The sequence below is a fragment of the Periophthalmus magnuspinnatus genome, chromosome 14 (genome assembly GCF_009829125.3).
Source record: "Periophthalmus magnuspinnatus isolate fPerMag1 chromosome 14, fPerMag1.2.pri, whole genome shotgun sequence".
Lineage (NCBI taxonomy): Eukaryota > Metazoa > Chordata > Actinopteri > Gobiiformes > Gobiidae > Periophthalmus > Periophthalmus magnuspinnatus.
The window spans coordinates 27,513,977-27,528,399 of NC_047139.1; the positions used below are offsets into that span (position 1 = coordinate 27,513,977).

The 14,423-nt window shown below is 39.7% G+C and overlaps 3 protein-coding genes across 3 annotated transcripts; 1 reads left to right on the plus strand and 2 right to left on the minus strand.

The window, feature by feature from the left end:
• The first annotated feature begins 287 nt into the window (after positions 1 to 287).
• On the plus strand, positions 288 to 6,154 carry LOC117381146 (short transient receptor potential channel 2-like). Its single transcript, XM_033978030.2, has 13 exons — positions 288 to 389; positions 713 to 1,405; positions 1,635 to 1,835; positions 2,006 to 2,170; positions 2,702 to 2,876; positions 2,959 to 3,159; positions 3,610 to 3,772; positions 3,875 to 3,967; positions 4,178 to 4,370; positions 4,453 to 4,580; positions 4,656 to 4,728; positions 4,808 to 4,925; positions 5,336 to 6,154. The coding sequence occupies exons 1-13, from the start codon at positions 375 to 377 to the stop codon at positions 6,094 to 6,096; spliced, it is 2,979 nt and encodes a 992-aa protein (XP_033833921.1). The 5' UTR covers positions 288 to 374; the 3' UTR covers positions 6,097 to 6,154.
• Positions 6,155 to 7,061: 907 nt separating this feature from the next.
• Positions 7,062 to 11,593, minus strand: LOC117381147 (ribonucleoside-diphosphate reductase large subunit-like). The gene is made up of 19 exons (XM_033978031.2): positions 11,479 to 11,593; positions 10,875 to 10,963; positions 10,589 to 10,766; positions 10,420 to 10,520; positions 10,289 to 10,348; positions 10,173 to 10,212; positions 9,938 to 10,100; positions 9,720 to 9,861; positions 9,546 to 9,629; positions 9,304 to 9,465; positions 9,150 to 9,229; positions 8,876 to 9,077; positions 8,657 to 8,806; positions 8,360 to 8,581; positions 8,212 to 8,288; positions 7,813 to 7,948; positions 7,644 to 7,739; positions 7,370 to 7,558; positions 7,062 to 7,294 (listed from the first exon to the last, which is right to left on the minus strand). The coding sequence occupies exons 1-19, from the start codon at positions 11,495 to 11,497 to the stop codon at positions 7,103 to 7,105; spliced, it is 2,382 nt and encodes a 793-aa protein (XP_033833922.1). The 5' UTR covers positions 11,498 to 11,593; the 3' UTR covers positions 7,062 to 7,102.
• Positions 11,594 to 12,808: 1,215 nt separating this feature from the next.
• LOC117381736 (mpv17-like protein) lies at positions 12,809 to 14,404 on the minus strand. Its single transcript, XM_033978741.2, has 4 exons — positions 14,098 to 14,404; positions 13,747 to 13,817; positions 13,296 to 13,325; positions 12,809 to 13,207 (listed from the first exon to the last, which is right to left on the minus strand). Exons 1-4 carry the CDS (start codon positions 14,402 to 14,404, stop codon positions 12,986 to 12,988), a joined length of 630 nt encoding a protein of 209 aa, XP_033834632.1. The 3' UTR covers positions 12,809 to 12,985.
• Between the last annotated feature and the right edge of the window lie 19 nt (positions 14,405 to 14,423).

A 14,423-nucleotide genomic window follows, 5' to 3' on the forward strand; every position in this document is an offset into this window, starting at 1 on the left:
GGAGGACAGCTGCTGCCTTTTCAGTAACAGCTGACTTAATTATCCCAAGCCACTGTTTCCAATGGGGAGGAGGCACATCATTCTACTGAATAAAGCAACAGTGTGGTTTGGTCCCAGCCAAGCATGACACTACAGGCCTATGGGGGATTCAAATGTGTTATTGACTTTGTGTGTGGAGAAAGCATGTAGTCAGCTGGTGGCACATGATCACAGGACAGCAGAGCTCACTTGTCCCCTCAGTGAAGGAGTGTGCTTCACTCCTATCATCTTCATCATAGCAGCTCCAAATGTAAGATGCGTTTATTTTCTCACCGTTTCTGAGAATGATTTGGATTTTATTCCTGCAGGAGTTTGAATAATTCTCATTTGAAAGAATGGAGGATCTCACAGTAAGTTCTTTTGATATATTCAATTTTATGCCCAATCTTTGAAACCCATTTAGAAACTTTTTATTTTCAGTTGTATTCTGTATTCCCTTAAAGACGATATAGGCTACATGTCCTTCAAATACTTTGACCTGCAGTGCATAGGCCTGTCACAGTTAAATTGTTAGATTGAAATAGGCCTATTTAAATTTTTTTATTTATTGTGTTATTTATTATTATTCCTAACTGCGTGAACTTTGCGTTGCGTTGTTGAAATTTCTCTTTAGTTGGCCAAATAAGGTTTCTTTGATCCAGTCTTCATGCTGTATCTGTTTTTGCTGCTGTAGCCAGAGCAATGGCGCGAGATCATGAACAAGAAGATGCGCTTCCCCCCGGAGCTGCTCAGTGCGATCCAGGAGGGGAAGATCGAGCTGCTGTGCGGCCTCCTGAAGACCGGGGACGGGATCATCCGCCAGCTGGACGAGTCCGAGGACCGCCTTTGGAGAGAGGCGCTGAACCTGTCCATCCGCCTGGGCAACGAGGACGCCATGGACGCGCTTCTGCAGGGGGTAAAGTTTGACTTTAGACAAATCCACGAGGCGCTGCTTGTGGCAGTGGACACCAACCAGCCCAGAGTGGTGAAGCGTCTCTTGGACCGTCTGGACCAGGAGAAGGGAAACAAGATGGACGTGCGCTCCTTCTCCCAAGCCATATTTGACCGCTCCATTGACAACTCTCAGTTTGCCCCTGGAGTGACCCCTCTGACCCTGGCCTGTCAGAAGGACCTGTATGACATAGTGACCATGCTGACACAGAAGGGCCACGGCATCCCCTGGCCGCATAAAATCTCCTGCGCGTGTCTGGAGTGTCGGAACGGGCGTCAGTACGACCTGCTCAAGTTCTCCCTGTCCCGGATCAACACGTACCGCGGCATCGCCAGCCGGGCTTACCTGTCCATCACCTCAGACGACGCCATGCTGAGCGCCTTCAGCCTCAGCAAAGAACTGCGCATGCTCTCCCAAAAAGAGCCTGAGTTTAAGGTTTGTCTAGTGTCCGCGTCCATATTTAATACACGAGATTTATTTATTTATTTATTGTAATTCAACAAAAAAATAATAATATATTACTTTTCCACATTTTGATGTATGGGGCCTTTTCCACATTGCACCAGAGAAGACACAGTCACAGCTGACATGGCAGCCAGGCCTGCATGTAGTCCAGTGTGAGGTGAGATTATTAAAGGGATGATGATTGTGATGATCTGTGCAGCCTCAGTACCTCAGCCTGGAGGAGCTTTGCCAGGAGTTTGCTGTGGAGTTATTGGGAATGTGTCGAAACCAGAGTGAGGTGAGCACCATCCTGAACAGCTGTGGGGATGAGAGCCCTGATGCTCTGGATGAACAGGCCTTTGAGGAGGGAATACCCAACTTGTCCCGCCTCCGACTCGCTGTCAACTATAACCAGAAACAGGTAATTATAGTCAAGCAGGAAACCAAAACTTCCCTGATTCCTTTTTTTGTTTGTTTGTTTGTTTAAAAGTTTTGGTTTTTTGTTTTTAGATAAAATTAAGTTTTAAAATTAAACAACTCATCATGAGGAGTCAAAAGACAAACAAAGTATTCTTGCCCATTTCTGTGCAGTTTGTGGCCCATCCGATCTGTCAGCAGGTGCTATCGTCGATCTGGTGTGGGCACCTGGCGGGCTGGAGAGGCAGCAGAACTGCCTGGAAACTATTTGTTTCTGTGGGGATCTTCCTCACAATGCCCTTCCTCTGCCTCGTTTACTGGATTGCACCAAAGTCTAAGGTTCTTTTCAAAGTTAATTAACTAGGTTAACACTTTATAGTAACTACACTTTTAATAGTCTTAATAAATGGACATGAACAAAGACTTAATTCATAATGAACAAATAGTTTATTGAGAATGATTCAGGCTTAGTGACTACTTTATTGAAACCCTAACTCTTAACCCCTTAGATAGGTAGTTACTAAGCCTGAATCATTCTTAATAAATTATTTGCTCATTATGAATGTTCATGCTTTAATAAGGCTAATTAAGGTGTAGTTATTATAAAGTGGTACCAAACTATTTTAATATTCCTGGGATTATGTTTAGACTTCATATTAAACATATTCTGCATTGAAATTAACCACTGAGGTCTTCTTACTTTGTACATGTTATAAATAACATACATAAAACAAACAGTCTAGAATACGGTATTGCTGGTAGATAGATTCATTGGTGGCACTTATGAAAAAGGAGATGTGGTGAATGATAAAAAAGTCTGTAAAATTGTTTTGTTTTATCCCTTACCATTTGCATGACTTGTTCAAACAGGGTGGAAAAATACTCAAGATCCCCGTCATCAAGTTCCTCCTGCACTCTGCGTCCTATCTGTGGTTCCTCATCACGTTGCTTGGGGAATCTATAACTATGGAAATGTACAGAGACAAGTTTGCCTCCAGGCAGCAAAACATTCTGCACAGTTCTTTCCACATGGTGTGGGTGGTGGGTATGTTATCTCTCCCACAGCTATCACCATTATAGTACCTCTTAATAATCATGGCTTGTTATTATAAATTTTGATCTTCCAGGATTTTTCTGGTATGAGTGTAAGGAGGTATGGATTGAAGGCCTGCGTAGTTACTTCCTGGACTGGTGGAACTGCCTGGACATGATGGTGCTCAGTATGTACCTGGCTTCATTTGCGCTGCGTGTCGTCATTATGCTCAAAGGATACTTCCTCTGTCATGACCACAGCAAATCAGATGAATGCATCTACTTCACCCAAACTGGTCAGCTTGTTTTCTTACCTGTTTTGGAGATACTCTGACCTAGTCTTAGTCTGTGCATATCCACCTTTTTAGGACGGAATAAACTCTCAACCTTTTATATTATATCCCATCTGCTAACAGGTGCCATAAAGATAACACAATCAGTTTTATGCCGTTCACCTGTCAATGTTTGTTTTTTTGCTTTATTGTTGAGGTGGACGATATGAAATTGAACCATGATGTTCCTATTTAGACAGAATGTTATATTGTGATTCAGTGCTTTTCTGTTTAATGCTCCCCAAGGCTCAGACACACAGACCCTTTTCCCACCCACTCCTCCTATTTGCCAGCCTCTTTCATGCTCTGGAGTGAGTGATGGTTGGTGATGGTGGATTTAACCAATCACAGTGAAGTGTAAAATATATTGCCTTATGGCTCAAATCTGTGTATTTCTATATAAACATGTTGCAGTGCGGGATGACTGGCACCAGGAGGACCCACAGCTGATCGCAGAGGTGCTGTTTGCAGTCACCAGCATGCTCAGCTTCACTCGACTGGCTTACATCCTGCCAGCCCATGAATCTCTAGGAACATTACAGATCTCTATTGGCAAAATGATCGATGATATGATGAGGTAATGCAAGAATCTTCTAAAACTGTCTCACGTGTAGTTAGTATGTTTGTAATTACATGTGAAAATGAAAATGCATAATGTATATTGCTGTCTCTTTTTCAGATTTATGTTTATACTGATGATCATTGGAACTGCTTTCCTCTGTGGCATCAATAACGTTTATGTACCATATGTCATCTCTCCACATCTGGGCAGGTAAAGATAGACCTTTTAGCAGGCAAAGCAGGTAGACTTTAGGTGCAATTTATGTTGCAAGACCCAATGACCCATAGACCAAAACAATCTCATAGGATTTGTAAGAGTAATATTTAAATCAACAGTATGTAACTTGTTGCCAAAAATAGACTAAAAAGCATGTTTCTTTTGTTACTATTATGATTGATATTGATTGATGATATTTTTCAGGTTTAATGAGACATTTCACTTCCTGTTCTGGACCATGTTCGGAGTGGCCAACCAGGACTATGTGGACATGCCTCAGTTTGTGTTGGCAGAGTATGTCGGGAGAATTCTCTATGGCATCTTTACACTTGTCATTGTTATCGTACTCCTCAACATGCTGATTGCTATGATCACCAACTCCTTCCAGAAAATTGAGGTAAGAGTGTTAAATTGACTTTTGTTCATATTTAATTTGAATAATTCTACATTTGTCACTGATTTGTGAAACATGTCCACAGGATGATGCTGACGTGGAGTGGAAGTTTGCCAGGTCAAAGCTGTACCTTAGCTATTTCAGAGAGGGCCTAACTATGCCTGTTCCCTTCAATATCATCCCGTCACCTAAAGCTGTCTTCTACATTCTTAGGTCCACCCATAAAAACTAACTTCTTCCAATTTACATTCAAACACACATATACATATTGTTTATTTGTTTCTTCAGAGGACTCTTCCGGCGACTTTGCTGCTGCTGCACATGTAATCCCAGCAGCAGATATCCCCCAATTACCTCAATTGTAAGTACATGTTTTGTTTACTTAATGCACATTGATGTCAAATTAGTGTCATTTATTCTGTCACTTTTTGTCTCATTAGACTAATGATAAGAGCTCAGACGACGGGCAGCTACCGTACAGACAGCAGGTGATTGGGGCACTGGTGCAACGGTACATTGAATCAGCACGGAGAGAGTTTGAGGAGGCAAAAAGAAAAGGTAAATATAGAAAAATAAACACATCTTAATAACCAACTTAAGGTTAAACAAAAACAACAAACACATTTAAACAAATATATAGCATTTTGTATCCTCTATGATAGACTTTGTAATCGATTAGTTAATTGAGTATCAATTAACTAATTTTAATAGATGTTTTAATGTTTGTCGTTCATTTTAAATAGAATTTATATAGAACATGGCATTTCAAAAATAGAAAAAAGTAGGATAGAAGAAGATGAATATCTGTAAAAGTTAGTGCTAAGATTCTAGCAAAGGTGCTAAATTACATCTGTTGCTCCTGTAACAGAAGACAATACAAAAAATGACAAAAAAGATAACTTGTCAGGCAATCCATTAAAGAACAAATTTTATTTGAAAAACTGGATTAAAGTACATATATTTTTCAGACATTGGGAATCGTATCACTGAGCTGAGCAAAGCAGTGGGCAGGTTACACACTGACATGAAGGTAGTGCAACAGCTACTGATAGACGACGGACACACTGTTAGTGATGCCTGTTCAAAAGATGGTTCCTCTTTCCTTGGAAAATATATAATCGGTGCCAAGAACAACTTCCGAGGTTTCAACAGTAGACAAGATGATAAAGCTGCCTCTCTCAAGGTTGTGCTGCATCAAGACAACGGGGACAAAGAAAAAGAGTTAGGCATGAGACCAGTTGAAGCCAGGGAATCAAAGACAACAGAGTGTGAAGTGGTGAAGATGGAGGAAGGAAGAGGTAGAGAAAATAAAGACCAGAACAAGCCCAGCCACATTGAGAAAAATGAAAATACTGATCAGGAATCTAAAGAGGAGACCACCGCAGGGACAAGTCATGTGATCAAGGCTGAGGACATCCAGGAAGAAGAGAAGCAAACATCCCATGAAAACACTGATCACCAAAAAGAAACAAATAAAGAACAGACTGGCACCAAACAGCTTGTAAACCGATTTAAAGTCTTTGAAGCTCAAAACAAGAATGCAGAGCCCAAATGGATGAAAGGCCGAAAGTTTGAACACATCTCAGAGAATGTCTCCAAGGAGAGTCTTGCCAAACCTGGGCCTAAAACAGGGGCTTCGTCTCCAACAGACAGCAGCAGCTCTCAGGATACAGGATTCGGGTCGCAGGAGGGGGACCTTTCAGTGGAGGGGGTGTGTGGTCCAAGTTAGCTTCTATAGGGTTTGGGTATCTTGGCTCATAGGATTACTGCAGTTCAGCCACAATAGCACATGCGTTGGACCAATGACTGAAGTTTCAGCCTTCGCACCTCTGGGAGTGTACCTTTGATGTAGTGTGCCTGTTAAGCACTTTTTACACTTGTAGTTTGTTCCAAATCCTAAACTGTAGATCCAACAGTGGCCTGGGACAGATTGAGTAACTTATTCACTTGCACTATTCAGCAACTACCCTTTTACTCTTGTTGAATGAATGTTGAAAATCAACAATGTCATTAATGGTCTTTATGTAATACTTACCAAGTTTTCATTTAAAAGGTATATGCTTTAATTTTGCTAGGGAAGAGTTCCACCTGCTTGTTTCCTTTGAGATGTTATCACTCTGTCTAAAATATTTCAAAATATGGCATTAAATATGGAAGAAAGCAGGTGCTGCTATAGCAATAACAATTCAATAAATAGAAAATGGATACATTCCATATTATGGAAAATATACAGGCAAAAGAAGCAACCACAAAAGTTACATAGTGCACCCTAAGTTAGTTCAGATGTTTGTGGAATATAAGGTTGTTTAAAAGATTAAATTATCTTTGTCATTTTGTAACAGTAGTAATGTGTTTTTGTGCATCAGTGTATGACACAGGTCTCAGCTTGTTTCACATCTGTCCCATAGGACATGATACATGGACACCTTGCTTCATTAATTTGTCACCTAGAAAGATCACCTGTCCCATGGTACATAGCATCTCAGCACTGGAAAATAACACTTAAACGTGTCTTTTATGTCCCACCAAACAGCAGATAACAACAAATAGCTTATTGTACTAGAAAACATTTAATTTCCCAGACAGTAAAAAAACAACACACAAACATGTTTTTAAAAATTCATAGCATGATGCCATTCTATACAAAGCACATTTCATGATGCATTAAATAATTTGTGATAAAAAAAACACATACTGAGGTATAACTGGTAAATAATCAGATGGGGTCAAACTGCTTAAGAACCGCACATGAGACACTCGTCCCTGTTGGCTAATGAGCAGACCATAGCAGCTGTGTTCTTCTCCCTGGTCTCCTCTTCGCTGCTCTTTGCTGCCTGGGCCTCTTTTAGTTTCTCTTTGTTCAAAGTGAACTGAATGGGATTGGCTGCAGGCTTTGTGCGCAGGTAGTACATGCCAGTTTTCAGGCCCTGCACAACACATCATTAAAATATACACCCAAATACATTTTAAAATTTTCTTGTGCCAATATTGCGGTAACTTACCAACTTCCACCCATAGAAGTGCATGCTTGTGAGTTTGCCATAGTTTGGTTCAGCAATATGAATGTTCAGAGACTGGCTCTGGTCAATATATGCACCACGGTCAGCCGCCATCTTAAGGACCATCTTCTGAGAGATTTCCCAAACAGTTTTGTAGAGCTGCTTTAGATCATCAGGAATCTCCTCAATATCCTGTGGTCAGAAAATTGACAGAATATAAACACGCTTCTTACCTTGATTATGTTCAGTTCAACATTTCTATATTTTAGGTAGTTACCTGAATAGATCCATTGTGAGCAATAAGTTGGTTTTTCATGTCCTCATTCCACAGCCCTCTTTCTGTGAGGTCTTTAAGCAGATGAGGATTCACAATCTGAGGTATAGAAGAGTAAAAGTGACTAAATATGCCTTTCACCCTTGAGTCAGTAAGTTCAAATAGTGCTGACCTGAAACTCCCCTGAAAGCACCCTGCGAGTGTAAATGTTGCTGGTGTAAGCCTCAATGGACTCATTGTTGCCGAGGATCTGGGCAGTAGAGGCTGTGGGCATTGGGGCCAGGAGGAGGCTGTTCCTCACACCATGCCTGTGAATAATCAGCCAAAACATGGACAAATGGTTAGATTTATATGGCTATTTTACTTTTATTTTGGGCACTCTAATTACTTTACAGAAACAATCATACATTCATTCCCCAGTGTGCGCAGACATTGAAGGTAAGGACACAAACAGTATATACAGTGGTAGAAAGGGGTGGTAGAATGGTAAACACTGTAAAAGCTGAGCTAATGCTGCCCAAAAGTTTAATGCGATCTGCTGTCCAGGTTATTCTTGCCAACACTGACTTACTTGGCAATTTTGTCCTTCAAAGCTGCCCAGTCCCACAGATCTGTTGGGGTTTTGTTCCACATATTGTACTGAAGAATCTGCAACAAAACATTTTTCAATTACAAATGTAAACAGTGTTTTCAGTCAACATTAGCTGAAAGAAACTCACTCCTTTGCTAACAGGAGAGCCAGCATATGTTTCATAAGGTCCATCTTGGGCAGCTAGTTCACAGCTGGCCTCCAAAGCAGCATAATAAATGGTCTCAAAAATCTGGATGTTGAGATACTGGGCCTCTTCACTTTCAAATGGATAACGCATGAGAATGAAGGCGTCCGCAAGACCCTGAACACCGATCCCAATAGGTCTGTGGCGCATGTTAGACCTCCTGGCCTAGAATTAACAGATGAACCACATATTAAAATAAAATATACAAATATTTGAAAAAAACTAACAAGTTTAAATTACCTCAGGAATGGGATAGTAGTTAATGTCTATAATCTTGTTTAAATTCCTGACGATGACTTTAGTTACAGATGCTAGCTTTTTGAAATCAAATGTCCTTTTCGGGGTGACATACATGTTGAGAGCAATGGATGCCAGATTACAAACTGCAACCTACGTTGAAAAAAAATTTTTTTTTAAATCAATTCTTTTTTTCTATTAATTGTGGGAGTTTCTATTTACCTCATCTTTGCTTGTGTATTCTACAATCTCAGTGCACAGGTTGCTGGACTTGATGGTGCCTAGATTCTGCTGGTTGCTCTTCCTATTGCATGCATCTTTGTAGAGCATGTATGGGGTACCCGTCTCTGTCTGTGACTCAATAATGGCATACCACAGCTGCTGGGCCTTCACCACACGCTTGGCTCTGCCCTCCTTCTCGTATCTACAACATTTTACAAATCATGATTAAACATAAAATGAGACTAAGGGGTATTTTTTGTAATACAACTCTTACTGAGTGTAAAGTTTCTCAAACTCTTTTCCCCAACACTCTTCCAGGCCTGGGCACTCATTGGGGCACATCAGGGACCAATCCTTTAGGAGATATACGTTAGTTGGTTGTATCTAAACAACACATCCTTCCTTTATGTTCAGTGTGTCATATTCACCCCATTGCTTTCCACACGTTTCATAAAAAGATCTGGGATCCACAGAGCAAAAAACAGATCGCGGGCTCTCTGCTCCTCTTTACCAGTGTTTTTCTTTAAGTCAAGGAACTCAAACACATCAAAATGCCATGGCTCGAGGTAGACTGCAAATGCCCCAGGTCTCTAAAAAATAATCATAAAAGTGATTAAATGTGAGTTAAAATGTAATAATTATTATTATTAAAATTACAATTCAATCTCACCTTGTTTCCTCCTTGGTCAACATAGCGCGCTGTGTTGTTGTATACTCGCAACATAGGGACCAGTCCATTTGAACACCCATTTGTCTGAAAAGAATCAAAATGAATGTATAATAGTTTAAAATACAAACCAGTCACACATAAAGATTGCCATAAACTGTAGCCTATATTTCATACCCCAGCAATGTAGCTGCCTGTTGCTCTGATACAGCTCACAGCTATTCCAATGCCCCCAGCAGATTTAGAGATGAGAGCACACTGCTTCAAGGTGTCGTAAATGCCCTCAATGCTGTCATCCTTCATGGCCAAAAGGAAACAACTGTGTGATAGTCAGAAGAATATAAGAAAATGTTTGTTGTTCATTTTAAATAGAGCGATACTAGCACAGTACTTACCTGGAGAGCTGAGGCTTGTTGGTGCCAGCATTGAACAGTGTAGGGGAGGCGTGAGTGAACCATTTCTCTGAGAGCAGGTTGTAGGTCTCAATGGCTGCGTCCATGTCTTGTTTATGAATCCCCACAGCCACTCTCATGAGCATATGCTGGGGCCTCTCAGCAACTGCACAACAAAAGATATAAATATTAACATCATGACTGCACAATATGCTGCATTTTGTATCACATTACTGACCTTTGCCATTGATCTTTAAGAGGTATGACCTTTCCAAAGTCTAAAATGAAAAAATATAATTAATTTAGATTTCCAGTGAGACATTAGGATCACTCAAAATTAGGATTAAATGTTACCTTAAAGCCAAAGAAGTTGTATGTAAAATCTCTGTCATAAATGATGGCTGAGTTGAGACGCTACACAAATGGATATTATGTTTAAAACAAAGTTGGTGTGATAAAAAAGAAAAAAAGTAAACTTCACTTACTGCTTTGTTCTCACGAATGATGTCAAATGTCTCCTTTGAGATCATAGGAGAGTGGAGTTTATTCAGTGGATTAACATAGTTGTATAAATCCTCCATCACATCTGAAATTTGGTCTTGCTATTAGTCACATAATCAAAGCATTAATAAACATTCAAACTTCTATACATACCACTGAATACTTTCTTGGTCTCTTTGTGCAAATTGGACACAGCGATGCGTGCAGCGAGGATGGCGTAGTCAGGGTGTTTGGTGGTCAGTGTAGCAGCGGTCTCTGCAGCTAAAGTGTCCAATTCCACAGTGGTCACTCCACTGTACAGCCCCTGGATCACCTTCATAGTGATTTGAGCCTGGAACAATAGAAAGGCAGTCAAGATGAAATGCTACTTAATTAGTGTTTGAATGCTAGACTCTGATATTACTGTCAATGTTTCAGCTTAGGATGACTCTAAACTTACTGGATCCACAAAGTCAGCATTGAGCCCATAGCAAAGCTTCTGGATTCGAGAAGTTATTTTATCAAAACAAACTGCTTCCTGGCGTCCATCTGAAATATATGTGTGCAGAAATAAGCTAAAAGCTAGGTCATAAAGAAAGATCATAAGACAATATGAAGCTGATATTTTATTTAACAGAATAAAACAAACTGAATTAAGTCAAGTAGTATTCAAGACAACACCTGTCCAAGAACAATAACAGAGGCGCTGCTTCGCGCCAACACTCAAACGTCAAATGCAGTCAACAAAGACCTCCCTTTGATTCACATCCGACATCAGCTGTAGATACTGAGCACCAGACTCAAATTTATATGCACTCTATAATTCAGATGGGTTATAATCTGCACGTAACATGCACTAATGAAAGACTTGAAGCAATATGATATAACAAAGCCGATCCTGTCTTTGTTAGGTTTTCAAAAAACTTTACTGTAGCGTTGCTAACATAATAAAGGGCCGTTAACGATGATAAATATATAAATTACAACAAATGCACAATGGACAACTGTACATTTGTTGTAATTTAATGGTTCTACACACATCAGTTCATGCATCTTGCCCCTACCTCTCTTTATGACGTGCATTTTGCAAATATTGTTGTTGATCTCACAGATGATATGCGGCTGCTCTTTGTAGTAAAAAGAGGAAAAGTCCCGTTTAGCAGAGCTATAGCGGCTTATAACAGAGAATAGAGAGGACAATCTGCAGTTCAAACTGAGGCGCCAACAAGTCAAAGACCGGTTACACGTCAGACTCAAGGCACGCCTCAACCAATCAGTGACGACTCGATAAGAGATTTTAACCAATCAAAAGACAGTAGCACAATCCTCAGACCAATCACAGTCCGCTATTTGAGCCGCGTGCAACTTTTTCCGGCTGTAAAAACTGGCGGGAGGTTTCTCAAACAGCGGGCGGAATAGGCTGCAGAGGCATTTAATTGCTTCTGGTGTGGTGTTTAAATGTGACCTACTTTTTGAAAAATTGGCCTAATTCACTTTTGGGTCTTATTTGTTCTGTAAAAATTAAAGTAAAAGGTTTAGCCCATGATAAGACAATGGTGTGAAGGTAAATTACCATAAAATGAACGATAAAAAAGTTAGATAATCCATCTATCCATTCATTTGTAGCAGATCATTTACCTATACTGTACATTCTATTATTGCAATTTGCTGTTACTATTTCCACCCTCAAATTTGGTAATAAATGTATAATCACAGTCTGTGGACCTGACTGTGCAATGTTTGCCCAAATATAAGAGTTATGCTCATTTTGGTAAAGGTTAGATGTATGCTAATGTTCACTAGATAATCAACCAGATATCACAGTTAAAAATGCACTATGTCACTTTTTACATGGAGAGTCCGCCATCTGCTTGCATCCATGGAGATTTTATTTTATTGTTGTTATTTTATTACTTTGTCTAAAATGTCCCAAAGTACGCTATTTAATTATTTTATTTTTTAAGTCCAAGATGGGCAAGTTTAATGCCAAATCTACATAGTGTACCTTAAACTGAACTAAAGTTGCTCATTCACAAATGTATGCCTATATATGCACAGTGGATGTGTCAAGGAAGCATGCTCGTCTCTGATTGGACATTTTATTTCCTGTTTGTGAGGTCATGGTTTTACAGGGTCATGGGGGATTAACAATGAACTGATCCCGGTTAATCCACCATCACTGGAGTAATGTCTTATAATGTGTTTATTACTGTTCCATTCAAAAGCAAGAAGGGAACTGCATAGCCACACCTTTGCATATCATTGCAAGGCAAATATGTTCTTTGTTGGTGTATTGTATTGTATTGTATTGTAGTGCATTTGTTTGTTTTTATGAAATTTTTTGTTTATTTGATTTTGTATAAATAAATTAGGCTGCATATTTCACATTATATTCTTAGGAACTATTTAGTGGGTTATAAAAATGAATACACACAGTATATTTAACAGGCCTCAGTATAGTTGGAGCTTTATACATTGGTGAATGTTGCAAGAATAAGGTTACTGGGTGTTATGAAAAAGACAGTATTGGATAATTCATTTAAAAGTTGTATCTTTTGATTGCTTGTTTCTCTACTTGTGGATCCAAAAGTCCTCCTTTTGGAGTTTGCGTTTTTTGCGTGCCTCCTCTAGGTCCTCAAGTGTTTTTCTTGGGTCCATAATGAACGCTAATGCGACGCCAGCTGTCCCGTCTCCATTCTGACGTGAGAAACATAAAAATGTGGCCCAGACAAATGCACAGCAGGCCATGAAAGAGGTCCTTAAATGTGGAGGCATCAGTGCAAAGTTGAGGAGCTAAAGTGGGAGAGAAGATGTGTTGAATTGTTACCACTACATATGAGACTCTTAAGTGCTTTTATATGAGAATAGACTTAACACTTACCTGCATGAATGGCCAGAACAAGAGTCCAGTCTGGAAGAGAGTAATAAAACAAAGTAAACAAAAAATGTTTGAAACTATGTTTTATAAAAATATGCAGAAGCTTTTTTGGGCAAATTAATGTAAGCAGTTTTAATTCAGTCCAACTAATTCTGCTGCTGATCTTTTACAGAGCATCAGTCATAATGATAATGATGGTGGATGTAGATGACTACAGCTGGATTTCACACCTGTGATGGTGCTTTACTCTGTTTGCCCCCAGCTCTGCGCCAAAAATGAGGCTAATCTACTGATGAACAAGCACAAAGTGTTATGGTAACTTTTAATGTCTGTTTCTACATTTAAACCTTCAGTAAACTACCTCAGAACTGTCTGTAAACCTGCACCTAGGGTTATGTTCTAGGACTAAACAATTCATATTAATTTAAGTCTGAATGAGGGTTTAAAAAAATACCTTCCAGGTGTTAAAGAACTTCTCTCTCCAGTCCTCAAAGACATCGTCCTTCCCTTCCAAGAAGCTCACTCCTATAGCAGAACACAGCATACATTAGGATTTCTCAGAAATAATATTTTAAAGAAAAAAATGACAAAAAATATAGAAGGTATAGTCAATGTACTCTGCCCCTTATTATTTCTGTTCAATATACAATACATATATAGACTACTTTCATGTAGCTGTATTCAGGCCCATTGTAGATTAAAAAAAAAACAAAAACAATTTGATCAAGTGCATAATCTTTTGCTGCTTTGTGTATACATGTAGTACAGCATAACATGATGCTGGAAAAAAGTGTTTTATACTGACCTGTATAGAAGACACTGGTGGCCAGTGGAGATGCAAAACTTTGGTCGAGGAGCAGTTTTTTAAAGAGAGTCTGGGCCGATTTTCCAGGAAAGCGTTGCTCCAGAGCTCGCAGCCAGAAATAGTTAAAGTGCCCCTGAAAACAGAAGCCCACAATGGCCACGTTTCTGGTGTGCTTCCAGTCCATTTGTTCATTTTTGGCCAAAAGCTGATGGACCAGGTCCCCACTGGCAAACATGCAGCCGTACAGAGTGGCATTGGCCAGCCATGGGAAGCGTTGGGCTACCGCTTTTAAAACATTTCTTCGCATTATAACCTGTGTTATATTA